Source organism: Thermobia domestica, chromosome 3 (genome assembly GCF_964235325.1).
Source record: "Thermobia domestica chromosome 3, izTheDome1.hap1.1, whole genome shotgun sequence".
Classification (NCBI taxonomy): Eukaryota; Metazoa; Arthropoda; class Insecta; order Zygentoma; family Lepismatidae; genus Thermobia; species Thermobia domestica.
Window position 1 is genome coordinate 15,107,885 of NC_137456.1, and position 22,883 is coordinate 15,130,767.

Sequence of the window (22,883 nt, forward strand, 5' to 3'; positions counted from 1 at the left end):
CTTTAGAGATGCTTATAAGATGCTAAATAACGTAGATCTTTGTAAATAAAGATAATATAGGCAGTAAGAACAGGTGGGGATAGGGTGAAAATTAACGGATCTACATTAAATAGACCAGAACCGTGAAATTTATGAAGAATACAGAGAAATGGCTCGCGATATTGTTGGAGTAGAGGACAAGAGAAAATGAGATGATTGATGGAGCCTGTATCGAGACCACAGTTACAAAGTGGAGTAGTGCGTTTTCGGAGAAGATATAAGCGTTGGGAATCTTCCCATCTTCCCCATTCCGTATTGGGAAGTATACAGAATGTAAAGTCTGTTACGGAGCAGGAAATGGAGGTAGGAGGGAGAGAAAGTACTTTCCTGTCTCAATTGCTCCCACCTTGTGTTACTCTCGCTCTAGCGGCGAGCCGCGCAACCAATGCATCAGCTTTGCCAGATGCTAAAACTTTCATTTGATATAACTTTCATGAATGTACATGTTTCGTAGAAAGACGAGTTATTAAAATTTGTAATCGGGAAGACCATTCTGAATACCCTGTACTATAGTGTATAATACTTCAATACTATAGAATGCGTGCCAAGAAACTTACGAAAATATTCGGTGTATTACGTCATGAAGGATTCCTCTTCGAGGAGTATTTATTTTCGATGCTTCACAGATATTTCTCAACACACACGCTCTGCCATCTACGCCAAGCCTGCAAAGAAAAAAAAGTAGAAATGTAAATACTAATAACGGAACGCCTTTTAAGAGGAAACCTGCAAATAAAAGAAAGTAGAATTTTGTCAATAACGGAACGCCTCTACTAGCACTGTTAAAAGTTTTAAGGATATGAAATGAGTTTTACGTCCCATGATTATGGCTGTACGTTAAACAAAACACATCATTAATGAAAGTAAAACATTATGGAAGAATTGGTAGATTTTGTTCAACATAGGGGTGCCATATTTTAAAATTAGAATAGCTGGGGGTTCAAAACCGTAAGCACTGATGTGAACTTGGGTGTTACAAATACTGATCTGGGATCCTTCTTACATTTTTTTTCTTTTTAGTGATTTCTTTGTTAAATGAGACTTCCAATGTACTTTTCTAACGAAACCAAAGTAAAGCAAATTTAGTTTTTGCCTTTAATGCTTTATTAAGTTCAACAAGTGTGAGTTTCGAATTGTAAAGTGTTACAGTAAGATATATGTAATTGTAAGAACAATTGCAAAGCAAGTTTTCCACACACACAAAAAGCAAGCGATATAGTGCAGATATTATTTATACGGATTTCTCTGTAAGAAATACAAATAATTTCTAAATTTTTTATCGTAAGAAAGGTAAAACATATGTAGAAGTCTTGGGCCATCTCTTACAAAATTTCTAATCATTTTTAAAGATTACTACTTGAAATCGTACTTAACAAAATTACCACGGTTTCACAATGTATGAAATACAGCATGAACATTTTAAAAGAAAAAAAAAACATTAATAATGAATCTAATCTAAACAAAATGCTAAGGATATCGTAATTCAATTTGCAATCGTTTCTGAATATACAGGATTTGTCCATGAAGTGTTGAGACTGGCCGCTGCGCAGCGCTCCAGTCGCCACCAGAGCGCTCTTAATGGGTGGTGTCGGTGGTGGAGGTCTTACTTATGCATCGCAAAGTGCGGCAGTCGCTTCTGAGCAATGAGAGAATGAGGAGCGATCGTTCCGCAAAAGTGTTGTTTCATTTTGGTCACGGGATAAAAAGCGAAAAATGGAGCTGACGATAGAGCAGCGATACGCCACCAAATTCTGATTTCGCTTGGGCAAAACTGCTTCAGAGACTCTTGCCTTGATGAAGCAGGCCTGCGGAGACAATGCAATGTAGAAAACCCACGTTTTTCACTGGCATAAGGACTTGAAAGACGGGCGGGAGACAGTTAAGGACAAAAATCGTTCTGGACATCCTTCGATGAGTTCTTCGGATGAAAACGTGACAAACGTAAAAAGAGCTCTTGGACTCTGACCGTCGGTTGAGTCTGCGATTAAGAGCGGAAGAACTTAACGTGTGCAAGTCAACGGTACACAACGTTGTAACCGAGAATTTGAACATGAGAAAAGTTTGTGCAAAATTGGTACCAAAAGTGTTGAGAGACGAACAAAAACGACGAGTTGACGTGTGCCGTGAAACGGTGGAAATTGTGGAAGGTAAAGCAGACTTTTTCCTGTTCCCCAATGTGAAAACCGCCCTGAAAAGTCACCGTTCTGATGATGTTGCCGCCATCCAGAAGGCCGTAACCAAATCTTTAAAATACATTTCGGAAGCTGACTTCCAGGGAACGCATGAATCATGGAAATCGCGCTGGCAGCGGTGCTCGATGCTCAAGGGGACTACTTTCAAGAATTGCGAGGAGTTGTTAAAATCGGATGAATAAATTCCTGTTTATAGTCTCAGTCTCATTAGTTCTTGGACAAAGCCTGTATGAAGACTAAGTGAACACATAGAGTAGGTAACAACATAGACTGGTTCAGCTGAACTGGACAGAATAGTCATCAAAGAAATACACACCCATGAGATCATGCATTAGTATTCATGAATTGAACTAAAATGTGTATGATTATCCCACATTTTTTTTTTTTACATATTTTTCACCCCCTTTAACTTTCTTTGAAAAAATCTTGATTGCATAAAATCTTATCATAATATTCTACGCATGATACGTCTTTCATATTCTACAAATCCAGTACTAATAATTTGAAAGTTTATACGTTCATCTTTTTTCTGTCATCTGTCCACTGGACATTTAGCAAGAAAATTATTTTTACAACTACGTTGTGAGCAGGTATTACACTATTCTTACCAGTTCTGTGCAGTCGTCAGCAGAATAATTGTTCATGTAATTGACCCACCTCTCAGAAACACTAAATGTAACTTTCGTCTTAGATTTTTCTCCAATCCCAAAAAGTGGGTGATTTTTCGTGATTAAGAGATGATTACACAGGGGACGAATATAGGACCTGAAAATCCGGTGGTACCCGCTAAAATCGGGTAATATGACAAACCTAGTTTAACACAAAGTCATATGGCAAGGAAACAAACCAAAGAGCCTTGCACCACCTTAAGCGCTGTACCACATTCTTAAAAAAAAAAAAAAAAAAAAAAACTTAATTTTTCCTTCATCTACACTTTTCTGTAACTACTAGACTCGACGAGGATATGAACACACAGATGGACTGCAGTTCTCAGTGGTAGAGAGCTTACGGTATCTCCGGTGCGAGAGGTCCTTGGTTCGATCCCAGCTCACGTCAAGTGAGGTTTCTGGTGGACAGACGCATATAAGTGAGTTTTCTCGGGATTTTTCCGTGTCTTCCCACTTTCTTCTTTCCACAATTTCGTTTATTATTATTAAAGACCGGATGTTTAGGCATTAAAAACCTGGAAAATAGGCACTTAAAATTTAAAAAAAATAGGCAGTAAAATAGACACTAAAATATAATTCGAAATAATGAAGATAAATACTCAATACAATTAAAAAAGAAATTCGTCATAGAATATGTTCAAAGAATATAGAAACATACTTGTTTGTAAATATCTTATTTTACTGTATATATAAAAACAAACCTTGACATGTACTCCATGTATTTAGTAAATACATTCTATACAACACTTTATCACTACACATAACAGTCCAATTTTTTTTGCATTTTGCCTAACATCCGATCTCTAATTATTATAATCACCGTCTCCTATAGCCTCGGAACTTAAACGTAGGATGTTAAACACCCCCCCCCCCGCCACACACACATATATATAAGATGAACTTTCTTGTTGCGTGGGTTGGAAGCACTGTTGGTTGCGACTGTAAGTTTTATTAAACATGGAAGCAGAAATTTAAGAGAATATTAATGGTTTGAAGATAAGTGATGTACAATTTTCTTGCCCCTGTTGTTATTCTGCACCTGTAAAACTTAAGATATTGTCCGGGTATATAAAACAATTACGAAAATTTGGTTACTGATGTGTAGAGTCCAAGGTGTTTCCCCTTGTTGGCAAGGCATGGCGCGTGCCGCAGAATCGTGTACGAACAGTGTTTCAAACCTAAATAAAATATAGCAAGATGGGGTAATATGAGATGAGGCATTCGGGGTAATATGGGTACATGGATTTACTTAAGGTAAATATGGATACGTGGATTTACATGGGGTAATTATAGGTACGTGGGTAATATGGTTAAGAGACAAAAGGCCTCGTGAAAGCGATACAGGGTACATTTCAAATACATGGCTCAATAGGTTGAACAGTGGGTAAGCCTCGCAAATATGAGTCCTGTCCCATCGCGTGAAAAATAATAAATGAAAAAAAAAAAATCGGAAACAAACACATTCAAAGTTGGGAAAATTCCTATTATACAGTAAAACAAATATAATATTTCACGTAAATTTTAGGTATAGTAGGCAGTTCCAAAGAATTGACAGCAGACGAAAATCTTCTGATGCTGAAAAAGAGAAGAACAAAGAAAGATAAGACGACGATGAATTCAGAGAATAACACTGACTCACAATGTTAAGTGTGCCGAGGGTGGTTCCATGTTGATCATAATGGAGAAGAGTGGGTCAAGTGTACACGACGTTTGATGTGGTATCATTTTGCGTGTGTTGATTTTGAAACCAAGAAGAAGTTTATCTGTCCTCAGTGTCCTTATTCAGAATTCTTAACTTCACTGAGTTCCATGTAATATTTTTCATTTATAAGTTCCTTTTTCGTACTATTGAGTTTTTAACATTGTCTATAAGAGTATGTTTGTCACTACCTTTTGTTCTAAAGCTTATTATTGTAGAATTTATGTGTACTGTGAGATGGTTAGTTAATGTATTTCTATTGCTCATATTCCCTACACACTAACCCATATTACCCGTAATTTTGGGGTAATATGGCTGGGTTATTTTACATGTGTCGCAACTATGCGTTAGTACTAAACAGTAAGCATAATGTACTAATATTTGCTAATATTTCTATGGCGTAATACACAAGCTTTGTTATTACCGAATGTTGATTCAATTGTTTAATAAATTGCTAAAATACAGAGCTTTATTTCAAAAAATGCTCATATTCCCCCTATTTTCCAGCAGGGGGACAGACAGATATATATATATATATATATATATATATATATATATATATATATATATATATATATATATATATATATATAGATAGATATAGATATAGATATATATAGATATATAGATATATAGATATAAAATATGCCGCGTTCACAGAAGCTCTCTATTGACTTTTGTCCTTAGCCAACTGGATCCAGTTTCTATTTTGTATTCCTATTTCTGTGAGATCCATCTTAATATTGTTCTCCCATCTGTGTCTAGGTCTTCCTATTGGTCGTTTTCCGATGGGTCTTCCAGTTAAGACTTTGAAAGCGTTCCTACTTTCTTTCATTCTGGCTACATGATCTGCCCACTGATCTGCCATATTTGAAAGTATCTACTTTGTCGAAAGTGTTACTCTATATTTTGACATGGGGGCGCGGTGGCTCAGTGGTAGAGTGTTCACCTCTGGCGCATGGGGTCCCGGGATCAAACCCTGCTCCCGCCAAGTGAACCTTGTGGTGGACAAACACCGTATGCGTGGGTTTTCACGGGGCTCTCCCGTTTCCTCCCACTTTCTTCATTCCACCATTTCATTCATTTCTCATAATCACCGACTCCTTTAGCCTAACCGGCATAACCGTGGGGCGTCAAACTCAAAGATTTCATTTCATTTGACATATCCACCGAGTCCTCAAAAAAAAAAAAACGCAGTACCTTGGGCCTGTATTCGTATATAAAAGATCATAAAGAATTAGTTTTGGCACTCTGACATTAGACGGTAGAGTAAAACAAACCTATTATGGTTATACTTTCGGGGCAAGGATGAGTATTGATATTTGCTGCAAATGAATTTCCGGTGTTTTGTATTTTATTTAAAAATTCAAATGCATCTGAATCAGGGCTTTTGAATACATGAGTAACTCAGAACATTGAAATCTGTGAAACTTCATGGCAAAATATAACTTTACGTTTGCTATTTCCACTACAGGGAGAAAAGGCTAAACACAATTGTAGTTCTGTAGTAAGCTATTCCACCAAATCTGTGGGCGAATTATTATAATCAATTCCAATCAAATATTAATATTTTCGTGTGTGTGTATATATATATATATAACTACATATGGGCCCAGTAAACAATTTTAGCATCATAAATCAAGAATGATATATGATCAATATAATGGATAAAAGAAATAATTACGAAGTTCAATGTGCTTCTTACACGTAGGATTTCCATAACAGATAATTTTTCCAACTCAATCGCTTTTGGCTTTGACAATGAAACTCTTATCTGTTTGTGCGTGTCAAGGTTAATAACAATGAAACGCTACATAATTTGTCAATATTTTTTATTAGAAGAAATTAGGTCATATTATTATGTGAAAGTTGGGGCTGGAATGAACCGAATAGAGCAATACCTAATATATAAATAAATTATATTGTTAAGAACGCTTTATATAGAATTTAATCAAGTTTCACCTCCAACATAATAAGAAGTCTGGTTGCCACTATATTATTTAAAATAAGTATTTTTGTTGGAAACGGACTTCATAATGATGGTAGTTAAATTTACTAATCTGATTTTCTATTTGAATACTACATTCACAAATCATGTTTAAGTCGCATTAGTTCAAGGTCACACGGACAGTGCTAAAGCAAATGGTCAAACAAATCCCAGCATGAATTACTTTTTTGTTGTCTAATACAAGCACTCAATTGTCGAACAGTAGCGAACACCTGTTCCATTTAGTTAGTTATCACAGCTTTGATATGAAAACTAGTCTTATCTCTGTCACAAATAAGTTCCTTATAATTGAAAGTGGAAACAAGTTTTAAAAAATTAACAGATGTAGAAGGAAAATCAAGAAATAAAGATAAAAAACCTGGTTGCACTGGAATTGCAAACTGATATATTGAGATTGGAGCTCGGTATTGAATTCTATAAAAAGGATTACCCTATTTCCTCTGCAGGTGTATTTGCTTTATCTTTCAAATAGATTATTATTTAAAGAAAAAGAAACAGACACAACGAGATTGTATTTGTAGTGTTTAGACCTTCTCAATGCGAGTGCACTTTCCGTCACTTTCGTTGTTCATGATGGGATAGGGTACTTAAAATCATGGCTTTTAAGATTTATTTTTCTGGAGAAAGAGGGCCAGCAAATGATGCAATCGCACGGTGCGGCAAATTACCTACGGCCGGTCCTGACTTCAGCCTTCATACAAGGTATATGGTCCGATTCATTCACCGTACGAGAACTCTGTCGTGGTTTAGCGGTTAGCATACGTGTCTTTGGTGCAAGAGATCCGGGTTTGATTCCTGGCGGATGCTCATATAATTTAGATCTCACATTAAGCTGTAGCGAACAAAAAAAAAAAAAAGGACGCTAAACTCAACATTAAATCAAATCTAATCAAATCATTCACTGTATGCAATACGTACAGTGTTGCTTAAAGTTTCTAGCAAAATTTAGGGTGCGTAGTGCGATTAAAATGAGTAGAGGTGAGGGAAGTAACCTTATTTGAGGGTGAGGGCATGAATATTATGTGATTTAGGGCGAGTAAGTGTAACAGAGTTAAGTGAGCAATTTTATTTGAGGGTCAGGTCAAATGGGGCCATCATCATCATCATAGGTATTCTGCCATTATTGGCAGGTCATTTGTTGCAACTAAGAAACTTCCATGCCCCACAGTCTTCAGTTAACCTCTTCGTTTCCACGTACGATATCTGTTTTGATATCGTCCATTGTAGTCTTCTTCACCCCCTCCATGTCTTTCCTGCCATCATATCCTCTACTATGTCCCACATGATACAGTTCCTTCTTAACAGTTATCCCACCAAGTTTCTCTTCCTTTTCTCAGCAATATCTAAAACTGTTCTTTTCTTCCCCACTATATCTAACATCCTTATTCTTTTTCCGCTTGATCCAACTAATTCTTTCCATTCTTCTCCACTCACATTTCGAAAGCTTCCACTGGTTTTTAATCATTTTTGCGAAATGTTCATGTTTCTTCCCCATACAGTACAATACTCCACACAAATCTTTTTCTCAATTCTTTATTCACAGACCCACAAAACAGACTTTTCTTCCTCCTAAAAGCTTCTTTCACCATTCCAATCCTTGCTTTTATTTCACATTCACACTTATCATCTACTACCCACTAGTAGTACTTCCCAGGTATCGAAGTCACTTGTTTTACTTTCTCCCCTCCTACTTCTATATTTGACACTGGCAGCTTCGTTCCAACACCATAGCTTTTGTCTTTCTAACATTTATTTTCATCCCATATTCTTCACAGCCCTTTCTTACGTTTTTTTTAAAAAGATAATATTATTTGAGTGTTGGGGAGAGTGTAACAGTGAGGGTGAGGACAGTAGCATAGCATAATTTGTAAGCGGGTGAGGTGAGTGGAGTAAGGATGAGAGCATCAATATTATTCGAGCCTGACAGCGAGTGAGTGAGGGATTTGAGTAAGTAAGGGTTAGAACATTATTTGAGGGCGAGTAAGTACGAGGCAGATAAATGAGGAAGAAGTGTGAGTGAATTTGGATTTGAATTCAGTGTCCCTTTCAGCAGCGAGGCTATACAAAACGTGGACCGACAACTTAACGTGGGATCCGAACCACATAAGCTTCCGTCGGGAATCGAATCCGTGTGTCCTGCGCCAAAGAGAGTACACTATTCACATGGCCAGAATGGAGCTCTGAGTATGGCTGGAACCTGAAGATTATTTGAGGGCGAGTTTGAATGAGGGTGAGGAAGTCAATACTCGTTCAGTGGGGAAATTGAGTGAGGGCGAGTGACCGTGAGGGGATTGAGTGAGGGCATTCATATCATTTGAGAGTGAGGGCGAGTGAAGGTGAGAGTAAGGCCTACTATACACCAGTGTTGGGCAAATTCAATTGAAATCAATTGCAATTGATCAATCAATTGAAAGTAATTGCTGTGGAAATCAATTGCAATTGAATTAATTGCCAATTAATTTCAATTGCAGCTGAATGACTGAATTCAATTGCAATTACTTTTCAGTTCAATTACCTTCAATCGATTGACTAATTGCAATTGATTTTCCATTAGTAATGGCCAACTGCAATTAACAATTAACCATAGTCATTTCAATTGTTAATTGCAATTAACAATTAAATTTACAAATTAATTGTTAATTGTTAATTCAATTGAAATTTGCCCAACACTGCTATACACTATGAAATAAGTCCTAGTAATCTGAGGATTTATCTTACGAAAAATGTTACGACATCTGGTAGGAAATCCTGCCCTTTTGTGCCATACACTTGAAGATTTTTCCTGTTTCACATACTCCGAAGAGATGCCAGGTCTCACAACGCGTACTCGGCCAGCAATGTTTCTCAGTGTCTTCTGTCTTGCATGTCAGTTATGATAGAACATTGACTTCGTATTATATAAAAATGTATGCTTCTCGTATGCACTATAGCATCTTTGCTGACGGGGAGGAAACTTTGTTTTCACTTTCTCTCACTTGATGTCGCTTAAATCGATGTCTTACGAATTTTCTTTCCGAAATAGAGTGTGCTCTAAACAAGAGAAATCTCATAGAATCGTTCATATGGGCTAATGTCATGAGTATTACTTAAGTGTAAGGGCAAATAAATGTGGGTACATAAAATTATATTATCTTGAGTAGAAGCAAGGGTTAGTAAACACTCATCTCTGTGCTACTGCATATTTCTGTCCTTTTTTAAAGTTTACATAGATTATGTATTAATTAAAACCTAATATACGGGATGACCGAGGAGTCCCTAACCATTTCTAGGAAGGAGCGCTTGAATTCAAATGAAGTACTTATAATATCAAAGAAGACACCATAAGTCAGTGAAATCACAGCAGTTTTACATGGCCGCACTGCATATCGAAGCAAAGTTGCCATCTTTCCACGATGCATCTGAACACACATTGCTGGCGTAATTGTACGCATCGATACCGAAATTCGTTCATACAAGTCTATCAATTACTCCTGCAATGTAGCAATGTGTGTTCAGGTGCACCGCGGAGAGATGGCAACTCTGCTTCGATATGGAGGGTGATCATGTAAAACAGCTGTGATTCCACTGACTTACGATATCGTCTTTGATATTATAAACACTTCATTTGACTTCAGGTGCTCCTTCCTACAAATGAAGACTTCTCGGGTACCCCGTATGCATTGAGTATTGACTTGAGGTTTTACACTACCATTAAGAGCTAGAAATATTATCACTTACAACGTCATGAAATCTTCCAGTTGTCCATAAACATCTCTCCTCCGCCTTCTGGGCCCAATGTAAACAATATCTGAATTGTTGTAAGGGACGTCGTATGACGTAGTTAATCCGAAAATCCATTTCAAACTGTCAGCTAAATTGATACTATTTCCCTTGATCCTCAAGGTCAACTGAAAACAAAGAAACGTTATTTTGGGTTAATAAAATAAAAGAGTTCTTGGGGTTAGGGGGTAACGATCAAAGCCGAAACTCAAATAACTCTGCTTTGGAACTGTTTAAATCAAATAGAGGCGAGAATGGACAGCAAGTGACGAGTGTGAACTTAGCAGGACCACTTTTGAAAATTATAAATGTTTGCACACCATACGTTTGTACTGCGTTTGTACCGGTTTGTACCGTAAAAATTTCCGTTTGTACCGGTCTCAAATTCGAAAAAATCGAAAAATAAAGTGGTCCTGCTAAGTTCACGTGAACATAGCAGGACCAGAATACAAATTTCTGCAATTATTAAGATTTCTCTGTTTGAATCGTTTGTTCTACGTTTGTACCGGATTGTACCGTAAAAATTTTCGTTTGTACCGGTCCAAATTCGAAAAAATCGAAAAATAAAGTGGTCCTGCTAAGTTCACGTGAACATAGCAGGACCAGAATAAAAATTTCTGCAATTCTTAAGATTTCTCTGTTTGAATCGTTTGTTCTACGTTTGTACCGGATTGTACCGTAAAAATTTTCGTTTGTACCGGTCCCAAATTCGAAAAAATCGAAAAATAAAGTGGTCCTGCTAAGTTCACGTGAACGTAGCAGGACCAGAATACAAATTTCTGCAATTCTTAAGATTTCTCTGTTTGAATCGTTTGTTCTACGTTTGTACCGGATTGTACCGTAAAAATTTTCGTTTGTACCGGTCTCAAATTCGAAAAAATCGAAAAATAAAGTGGTCCTGCTAAGTTCACGTGAACTTAGCAGGACCACTGATAAATTTCCACAAATTTGATGATTTTTCTGTACGATTCGTTTGTACTGCGTTTGTACTGGATTGTACCGTAAAAATTTTCGTTTGTACCTTTCTCAAATTCGAAAAAATCGAAAAATAATGTGGTCTTGCTTAGTTCACGTGAACTTAGCAGGACCACTGATAAATTTCTACAAATTTGATGATTTTTCTGTACGATTCGTTTGTTCTACGTTTGTACCAGATTGTACCGTAAAAATTATCGTTTGTACCGGTACAAACGAAAATTTTTACGGTACAATCCGGTACAAACGTAGAACAAACGATTCAAACAGAGAAATCTTAAGAATTGCAGAAATTTGTATTCTGGTCCTGCTATGTTCACGTGAACTTAGCAGGACCACTTTATATTTCGATTTTTTCGAATTTGAGACCGGTACAAACGAAAATGTTTACGGTACAATCCGGTACAAACGCAGTACAAACGAATCGTACAGAAAAATCATCAAATTTGTAGAAATTTATCAGTGGTCCTGCTAAGTTCACGTGAACTTAGCAGGACCACTTTATTTTTCGATTTTTTCGAATTTGAGGCCGGTACAAACGAAAATTTTTACGGTACAATCCGGTACAAACGCAGTACAAACGAATCGTACAGAAAAATCATCAAATTTGTGGAAATTTATCAGTGGTCCTGCTAAGTTCACGTGAACTTAGCAGGACCACTTTATTTTTCGATTTTTTCGAATTTGAGACCGGTACAAACGAAAATGTTTACGGTACAAACCGGTACAAACGCAGTACAAACGTATGGTGTGCAAACATTTATAATTTTCAAAAGTGGTCCTGCTAAGTTCACACTCGTCAGCAAGTGTAGATTAACATCTTCGATTTAGCATGAGCCACGGAGCGTTCTAAAAATGGCTTCGACGAACAACAACAGAGTGGTAGTCTCCAGGTCAAAATAAATCGACAATCTTATATAGGCCTAATGGTATATCCACTGGGGCTTCCGTCTGCCGCTATAGGGAATCAAAATTTCCTTATGTGGCAAAGTCGCAGATGAACTTGTAACCGTTAGCATTGCTCCTCGAATCCATCAAGCAATTACATCGATTGTTATGCCAATAAGTGATGCTAATGTCAATGTATATCGACTTTTTAACTTCCATCTGGAAAAAATGGATGTAACTACTTGATAGATTAATAAATCTTGTGTGTGGTTCTTTATACGTTATATATAGTGTTACCATATAGTGTAATTCGCGTCTCCAGACGAGAACCCAAAAGGTCTACAATTATATATATTCCAGAAAACCGCTTTTCGCTATCTATTGCCGATTTGCTCTATGTGGATGAATACAGCAACCAGAAGGTTTAGTGGATTTCTATGAGTTCTGGGTTTAGTAGAGAATTAAGGATGGAGATGGCTCATATGATGTGCAGGCTTCTGGTTCCAAAGCTCCTTGTTGCTAAGTTCTAAATTAATTCATTGGTCATAATATAAGCCTGCCATACGTTCCGTAAAAAAACGGGACAGTTCCCGATTTTGGATTCGAGTGTCCCGCGTCTCCATAAATTTAGTCGGGACAAGCAAATGTCCCGTATTTTAGTCCCATCCTATTTCTGCTGTCAATATCAGCTTATCGACTGGAAAACCTGTTATTAGTGAAAGAACAGTAAGTTGGAACATGAAACAGCTTGGAGCAGGTTATCACTACACCACTCTCATCGATTTCATAGCGAGCAAACCAATAGACTATACTCACAGCGCAGAAAAATGAAATCTTTAAGTTTTACGTCCCACGATTATGCCGGTTAGGCTACAGGAGACACTCACAGCGCAGAGTTGCAGTTGTTTGTTGGCAGTCAAGGTGATCTGAAATCTTTGTTTAAGTGCACGAGCTGAGCTGTTTTTGATAATACATTACAAATGAAGTGTTCCAATTTTATATCGACAAGAATGTCTGAAATGAAGTGCACTTTTTCTTCCAATTTGAAGCTTGTTCAGATGAAAAAAATTCCCACGTAAATGCAAAACGCTAATAAGGATTCTCCAGAAGCATGTTTCCCAAGAACGGATTGTACTACAGATTGTTCGTTACTTTTTTTGTATCCATTTCAGAGAATGCAGTGAAAATGTTTCCCAAAAGTATACTGTGTTGGAATGTTTGTAGCGGGTGGCGGTGGGGAGATCGAAGGTGTCCCGTATACTCATGAAAAAAATATGGCAGGCTTATCATAATAAAAACATAGTTAATACAATTTAAAGAGCAATTAAGGTCTGTCTTGGAAAAACAATTAACATATGAAATAAAATAAAATACAAAATAAAAATATCAAATGAAAGACTTTTTATTTATGCGTATTTTACTTATCACTTTACACGCAGTAGTAGCAGCAACAGTAAATATAAGATAAATAGAGGAAATGAGTACGTAAACAAAACGAAAAAGTACAGAACCTACAAGAAGTATTAGTTTATAAAATAAGCATAAATTAAAAATACATCTATTTCTACAATGTCTTGTCATATTGTATACGAAGTGCTAACTAAAATTTCCTAGAAATTTAATATTCCGCCCGAACCAGCAACAGTACGAACTTCCGATGCGAAGGTTGCCTATTGGTGTGTGCTTTAACTAAAGCCTGTGACAAACATCTTGGCATTTTAGCTAAACGAATGAAACGCAAGCTCTGACGCGACGTTGCCAAGTGGTAAAGGAATGCGGATATGACTTGGCTAAGGAGACGCACTACAGCGCGATCAGGTGGTAGGGAATAGACTGAAGTGAATGTGTACAACATAAACGTGGCAATACCGCAGGCCTCTCATTTGCTAGCAGCATTTAAAGGGAACTTGGAGCACCGCCTTCAAATGCCAAGATCTTTGTTACGCCGTTTAGTAGTTTGTCAAGCCACATTGTTGCGAGAGGATCCATTTCTTAGTTTTTGTTCGTGTCGTTACACCATGTTCTATGCTGTATCTACGAATTTCGGCATTAAATTTTCTTTCAAGCTGAAGAAAACTGCAGCTGAAAACTACCGAAGGTTGAAAGAGGCTTTTCATGGGGAGCAGACTTTAAGCCAAGCAACAACATTTGAGTGGATTAAGAGTTTGAAAGTTGGCCGGAAGGCTGTGCGGGTTCAGAAACATTTGGGTCGACCGTCATCGCGCACAAATCGTAGAACGATCGCAGAAGTATGTAAAGTGATCTTTGAGTACAGATCCTTTATATTTCGTAGTAGAGTTAGACTCATACGGAATACGCCAAAGCATTCTAGTGGATGAACTGAAAATGAGACGAAGTGCGGCGAAGTATCTTCCATGTCGGTTGAATAAGGATCAACAAGACCATCGGTTCAGGTGAAAGATGAAAATGACCACTGTTTAATACTCATCCTACACACCCGATCTAGCTCCGTGCGATGTCTATCTTTTTCCCTAAAATAAAATTTGAGTTGAAAGGATAGCGTTTTAATTTCAGCGAGGAGACTCAAGTAAAGTCTGTACAATTCTGGAACACGCTACATCTAACAAACTTCCAGCAATGCTTCAAATATTGCGATATTCGCTGGAATCTTTGAATACAAGCTATAAGTGACTATTTTTAGAGTGGCTTGAAAACTCAAATTTAAGGGAATTTTATTTATTTTTATGGAGAAGTTCTCGGAAATTTTGTGTAGCACTTCGTATATTCAATTTCTTTCTTGTTTCGATGCATTTAGTGTCATTTTCTTAATAAATACTTTACTTCGCGAAAGAAATGAAATGAACTCTTTAAGTTTTACGTCCCACAGTTACACGAGCTATTCTAAAGGAGACGGTGATGATGAGAAATGAATGAAATGGTGGGATGAAGAAAGTGGCAGGAAACGAGAGAACCCACGCACACAGTGTTTGTCCACCACAAAGTTTACTTGGCTCGAGCTGGGATCGAACCAAGGTGAACACTCTACCACTGAGCCACCACGGCCTCACTTTGCGAAAGAGTAAGTATTGCTGGAGTAATATTTGCGTTACATGTGTAAAGAAAAGTATACTGTGATATATTAAATTAGTGGCACTTCTATGAATTGTGAACATAAACTACTCTCTAATTAAAAGTTCTTTGTCTCAACTAATAATTGAAAACTGTTATATTTAGAACGAAACTACTAAAATTATTGATTACCTTTACTTGTGCTCCAGTTGGAAATACCAAATGTCGTTTTCTCCTGTGTAATATTCTGTCCTCCTTCTTCTCTGTTTCTTGTAGCATTTTCTTTTGTGTGCTGCTATTGGTTGATTCAAGGCTTCTTTGTATTATAATTAGAAACATCAGGAACACGATCGTTTCGAATCTTATATTCATTTTCTGTTCTGCAAAAATAATATTCAACATTCAGTTTTACCTCTATTTTGAGAATCTGTAGAGAACATAATATTCAGAATATAGTGTTATATAGATAAACATAGGATTACCCACGTATGTGTTATATTTTGGTGCATCAAGGAAAAATCATTCCTTTAAGTTTGATATTTTAATACAAATTATAAAGCTACCTCTTACATTTTTATCACTAACAACAAATGTAGCGGACTCAGGCGAAAGCAGGAAATGAAATGAAAAATTTGAGTTTTACCTCCACGGTTATGCCTGCTAGTCTTAAGGAGACGGTGAGGCAAGGGCGCCGATTTCTCTGTATATTTGAAGGGGGGGCATTCAGATGCAGAAGGTATATATATGAGGATTTTAAGACCAATTGCATTCAAATTATGCCAAATATTGTATATTCATAAATATAATAGGGGGCCCATATGAGCTTTGGGCGAGCCCGGCCCCCCAGGATCGGCGCCCTTGCGATGAGGATGAAAAATGAGTGAAATGATGGAATAAAGAAAGTGGGAGGAAACGGAAGAAACCCGAGGAAACCCACGCACACGGTGTTTGTCCACCACAAAGTTCACTTGGCGGGAGCAGGGTTTAAACAAGGGACCTCATGCACCAGAGTTGAACGCTCTACCTCTGAGCTACCGCGGCCCCCGGGTGGAAAGCAGGAAAGTAATACTTCTCACACGTTTTTTTTGGGGGGGGGAGAGGTATAAAACTCGATATTTCCAAGGCAAGAAATGATCATGTTCTTTTGAATCCAATCTAAGGTCACAGACCGATATTACAGTCTATTCATAGTGTCACTTCCGCCATGTTCAAATAGCATAACTACTGAAATCTATTAGTCAATAGCCAGAAATATTAGTGAAGCACTTTAATAATAATAATAATAATAATAATAATAATAATAATAATAATAATAATAATAATAATAATAATAATAATAATAATAATAACTGGCTCCTGTTTGTTTTAATTTTCTCCAGTTATCTTGTAATGGTTGAACAAGAGAATCAGAAGAGTAATACACCCATTTCCCCATTGGTCGGTCTCTTCATTTCTTAGGATTAGGATTAGGAATTAGATTTCTGGGTTGTCGGCATCTAAGGTCATTTAGCCCCTCATGTAGACTATATGAGGGATGACTCCCTGGGCTATCACACTATCCGATTAAAGGGGAGGAAGGAGGTGGCGTGGGACCATTACGTTAGGTACCATCCCGGCATTTGCCTGGTGTGAATGAAGAAAACCCAGGGAAAAACTCACTTAGGGGGGCTGCCCTGGAAAAGCTATTACAGCTTTTTGATCGAATGTCCCCACCAGAAATGGACCTCGGAACCACCCCCACCAAAGGCGACTACGCTACGCGAGGCCACTCTCTATATTTCTGATTTCAATTATGTTATATGTTTTCATAATTGACTCTAATTCACGAAATATGATGCAGTCGAGGATAAAAAATAGATTTTTCTGGTGTAATCAAACCAAAACAACTTTATCTTTAGTCCCATGTTCTATTCTATGTACTTCTTCAGAGAAGTTCTGTTGTATTAATAACATACCTAAGTGCTTCACCTAAATTTTAACGTTAATAGCCATATTACTTTGATAGGCATCGCAAAGAACAGATTGCGTGACACATACGACTCCTATCGACTGATAGTCGAATCAATTATTTGGTTCGTATTTCATGCAGTATAGTGCTTGAAAATTACACGTTTAACTGAAAGAAAAAAAAGATAGGGCCTTATGCAGTCGTCCTGACGCGTGATTAGTGTCATACTAAAATGTTCGATTAACATAATGTTTCCTGCAGTAGTCAGACCTTTAGTACGACGCTAATCATACGTCAAAACGACTCTGCATAAGGCCCATAATGTCCGAAGATCAGACACGTAGAAATTCGATAGTTCTTATTCAAGTCAACAAAATGATATTCGTGAGCAGTGAGGACGCAAGCCTTAATTTCTAGGGGGAGGGCAAGCGGAGGGGGTAGCTATTTTTTTTTTTTTTGTATATCGAAAACAATAGTTCTATATTATTTTACCTACATTACAACACATGTCCGGAAAAGGGATAGGTGAAGTCTTAAGGAGAAACATGTCAGCGAGGGGTAACCACCCCTTTCCCCTCTAGCGTCACACGAGAAGCATGCTATTCATTGAGGTGAAGCTGGTACTAAAATACAGTGGTGTACGCAGAAGTTCGTCAAGGGGAGGTTCAAGGTCCAAGTTCATAATTTCAGGAACTTATGTATGTATATTATAATGTGCCTAGCCACAGTGGCGGATCTAAGGGAGGGGGGGGGGCGATCGGGGCGATGCCCCCAGAAGAGGAAAGTTTTTAATTTTATATATAAATAAAACCCATCCCAGAGTTAGGAGCTCTTAAAAGTAGCTCTAAGTAGCAGTATTACAACCCACCGCCCCCAGAAGTCCGTTCTGGATCCGCCCCTGCCTAGCCATGTGACGCCTACCAGCCACGTCTTACATGTGAAAAAAGCAGACTACGCTTTACTTGGTGCCACATGTCAACGAAGAAAGAAGACGTCATCTACAGTAACGTGAGTACCGAAACAGACTCGTCTGAGCATAGAGTAAGAAACGCAAATGCCGGGATAATACCTAACATACAGGTCACAGACCGATTCCTTTCTTCTTAATTCCCCGTACAGTGTGATCTACGAGGACGTCATCACTCATATGTGACGGGAGAATATGGCTACAAATGCGAAAAAAAAAGTCCAGAAACCCAATTTCTAATCCCGAAAGAGAAGTGGAAGGTTTATTAGCAAGGAAATTTATTGTTATTATTATTATTTAGTAGCAGCAGTAGTAGTAGTACAAATATGTAAAATTCTCAGTGCGCCCGCCTTTGCTGCATACGATCCCTGGATTCCATGCCCAGTGGGAAAATCTAGAAAAATTTGGCGGTGGTTCGGAGCGTGTGTGCGCTCCTGACAAATCACATAGCCTGTGTCTGCCAAAACGGACAATTAGGCTAATGAAATATGTTTTTTTTTTTTATTGAAATGTGAAAGTTAAGAGGCCTCATCCCTTCGAAATTAAAATACCGCTAATTTTACAGTAATTATGTGATATCTTCAAATAGATAAAAGATAATTGAAATGTGGAACAAGAGCGCCCTAGACAATATTATTTTGCGTGAGATACCGTTATCACAAGTCACCTAGTGGCTTTCCGTTTTCAGCCGTTTAGAAACGCGAAAATAAATGCCGATTTTCAAAATGGCCCGAAATCGAAAGCAGATAAGTGAGTTATGATAACGGTATGCCATGTAAAATAATATTGTCTAGGGCGCTCTTGTTACACATTTCGATTATCTTTTATCTATTTCAAGATATCACTTAATTACTGTAAAATTAGCGGTATTTTAATTTCACTGGGATGAGCCCTCTTAATGGTTATTTTAGGTCATTACATTTGATCAACTATAGCATGCACTGTCCTCTTGCTTGGCCACATTGACAAACTTTTTTTTTTTTTTTTTTTTTTTTTAGTGCGCCATAAAATTTAGTTTATATTGATTTTCACGAAAACTACACGAAAAGCTTTATCTTCACGCATGTCACTTTCTTTACCTCAATGACAACGGCGTGGATCGATTGACATAAATGTCTCATCTTTGGACGATCGTTTTTTAATTATCATACTCTAATAGACTATCTTTGTAGAATTATTATTATTATTATTATTATTATTATTATTATTATTATTATTATTATTATTATTATTATTATTCTAGAGGGAAAAATGATATTAGGTCGCTCTGAGATTTTTCCTCTGCAAGTGGTTCAGAACAAAACTGCGAGAGCAATCACAAGACACCAGGGTGGCTCAACTTCATGAAGACCTCAACTTGGCGACGCTGAATGAGGTCAGACAACAACAATCAGCTTCCTTCTGGCGCCAGGTCAGAAGTTCTGCTTACCCACACATTGAGAACATCGCCACAAAAGAACCCAGAAGACATTTGTACAGGATGCCTTGCCCTGAACACCCCAGATGACCAGCACGGAGCCAGCGACAATTACGGCCCCGAAGAACAGTTACGCCACTCAAAACAAGCCACGCTGCAATACACATGGAAGGCAAGGGCTCAAACCCGTCACTTCACCACTCAACAACAGCCACGACAATGACTAGAAAAACTTGGAGAATGAAATGGTTCGTCCTGCTATATCTGCTCTGATTGCTTTTGCTCGGGAAAATCTCAGAAGGGAATTATGATTTGTTTTGTACCCTAGTCTCGTCAATACATTGGAAAGTAAAACTATCCTAAGGGACAACGTTTATGGCGTTCAAGGGGAACCGGTCAAAAACCCCACAGCCAAAACACCCACATTCAAGAAATGTCAAAACGCCCACACAAACGGTCATAACCCCCACACAAATGGACAAATCTCCCAAATACACGAACGGTCATAACCCCCACAGCCAAAACCCCCACACTCAAGAAATGTCAAAACGCTAGGGATGGTACCGAGACCGAGACTAGTCTCGGTCTCGTCTCGGTCTCGTCTCGAATTATCGAGACGAGACCGAGACGGACTTTTATATACCGAGACGAGACCGAGAGCGAGACGGACTTTTAAATACCGAGACGAGACCGAGACCGAGACAGACCTCTTAGGTCAGTCTCGAAAGTCTCGGTCTCGTCTCGAATATTGATATTGATAGATACTAAAATTGCCTTCACTCAAAATTTGTTTCGTTGCTGTGTTAGATAATATGAGAACAGTTGACTGATGTACAGTGGCGTATTTAGGAAGTGGTTATCGGGCTCAAACCCCTCCCGAAATAAGTTTGTGATATTTTTTTTTGCATTGCACCTACAACGCAAATGTTTCTTACTCGTTCCTCAAGCCTCGCCCGAAACAAAATCCACTGCTGATGCAAATAGAACTCTCTCTCTCTCTCTCTCTCTCTCTCTCTCTATATATATATATATATATATATATATATATATATATATATATATATATATATCTGGTCGCGGTGCCATCCAGGTCCGCCCTGTATGGGTTCCCGGAGTCCAACTTTAATTTTAAATGGAAGCAATGGGTGAGTGGTACCTCGTTCGAAAGATCTTGAAAAACTAAAAAGCGTTGTTGCAAAAGATCTTTCATATCGGGCACTGTATTCAAAATGGCCGCCAAGACATGTTGCCTCTATCAGATACAGTAAAACGTGCAATACCACTAATATGAAAACGGTTGAATATAAATGAATCGAACAAAAACTCAAATAGAAAATGTCATGTGGCACACCTATTGATATTGTCGCGGAGACTCCCAGAGCCACCCTTCATAGGGGCCCAGGGCGTAACTTCAAAATTGTAAATGGAAACATAGGGTGAGTGATACCTCGTTCAACATATCTTAAAAAACTAGTGTTGTTGCAAAAGATTGTTCATATGGGTCACCGTTTTCAAAATGACCACCAAGACATGGCACCTGCATCAGGTAAAACTTCCACTATCACTAATATGAAAACACGAGAACCTGTATTCGAATAGGAAATCACAGAGGATATTTATCATTCTATAGCTCTGGAATGTTACAACAGTCGAAAAGATGATTAGACTGAAAGTGCCATAATGGAGAGGAAGAAATCTAACTCCTAGAAAATTATCGCTTTATTGCAAATAAAAGTGAGGTTCTCATTTGAGATTTTACCATTCATTCCAGCTTCACCTACTTACGGACAGAGATCGGGAAGATAATTTCCTATCATTTCCTCTTTTGCATCATGTCAATTATACTTCAATAATCTTTTTCTCCGTTGCATTATACTCGAGCCGTGGAATGATAAATACCCTCTGTGCTTTCCTATAGGAGTTTTATTCTGTTCATTTATCTCCAACTATTTTCATATTAGGGATCTAGTTGTACTGGACGTTTTATCTGATACAGGCACCATGTCTTGGCGGCCATTTTGAAAACGGTGACAAATATGAAAAATCTTTTGCTACAACACTGTTTAGTGTTTCAAGATTTATCCAACGACGTACCCATGTTTCCACTTAAAATTTTAAAGTACCTGGTACTCCATGAAAGGCGGCCCCGGGAGGCGCAGAGACAACGTGCCCCAGTGCCCCATGGCATTTCCTATTTGAGTTTTTGTTCGGTTCATTTATGTTCAACCGTTTTCGAGATATCTCCGTGGAAAGATTAAAATGGGCCATCCTGGATATATATATATAGTCACGGACCAGTATATAATCAAGGGAGGGGCTAAATCATGGTTTACCGCCTTATCCAGTGTAAAGAAAGTAGGATTGAAGCCCATTTTATCCAGTGCATACCTGAGCGTTAAGGGGGGCTATAGTCTCTATAGCCCTCCCCTAGGATCTGCGATATATATATATATGCTGAAATTTTGTACCAAGTTGGGAAATTCTTGATACTCTGTAATATCACTAGATAAACAGGCAATGTTGCTAAAGCAAAATAAAGTTGTATTTTCTCAAATTGCGCTACGTAAAATATTACATATTTCTAATTTAGTTATTTAACAAAACCACAATAGCCCGTACATTATTTAGCGTAACAAAGGACAACACAGTATCACTAACATCAACATTTTGGTGATCTCTAATAACTCAAATGGCATGGACGGTGCAATGCGCATCAACTGTATCTTAGCGTCAAATACTATGATCATGGAATAGTATATTTCGAATGAATGAAGGAACAAATTTATAAGAAACTAGCAGCGTTCACCCCGCTTCGCTGCGGTCACCCCGGAACGCAATAAACTTTGTTACTTAGATAATTTTTACTTTTTCGCTTTCAAGTGATATGATAAAAACCATAGAAGATTGCAGTAAATCTTAACATTATATCGCCTGTCATTTATGTTAACCCGCCCCGCTTCGCTGCGGTCATCCCGGAAGTTTTCGCTTTCAAGTGATATGATAAAAACCATAGTAGATTGCAGTAAATGTTAACATTATATCGCCTGTCATTTATGTTAACCCGCCGAGTGACACGGTCATGCGGGTTGCATATAAATACGTTTATTTTTACCTATGATGAACTAACAAAGGATTTGTACGTTATGGACACTTGAATGGTCAATTATCTCAAGACACTGGTAATTAAAAATTAAAGTGATATGATAAAAACCATCTAGGGTCCAAATCCTAATAACCCCCCCAAAATAAAAGAAATTGGTTCAGCCGTATTAGCGTGATGAGGGAACAAAGGA

General features: G+C 37.9%; 1 protein-coding gene across 1 annotated transcript in view; it reads right to left on the minus strand.

Moving 5' to 3' along the window:
* The window catches only part of LOC145681387 (uncharacterized), a 30,242-nt gene extending 14,600 nt beyond the window's left edge, over positions 1-15,642 (minus strand). The window contains exons 1-3 of the mRNA XM_081753037.1: positions 15,451-15,642; positions 10,324-10,493; positions 597-704 (exon numbers count right to left, since the gene is read on the minus strand). Coding sequence (XP_081609163.1) covers positions 597-704; positions 10,324-10,493; positions 15,451-15,630 — 458 coding nt within the window. The 5' untranslated portion in view covers positions 15,631-15,642. The remainder of the gene's footprint in view (positions 1-596; positions 705-10,323; positions 10,494-15,450) is intronic.
* Between the last annotated feature and the right edge of the window lie 7,241 nt (positions 15,643-22,883).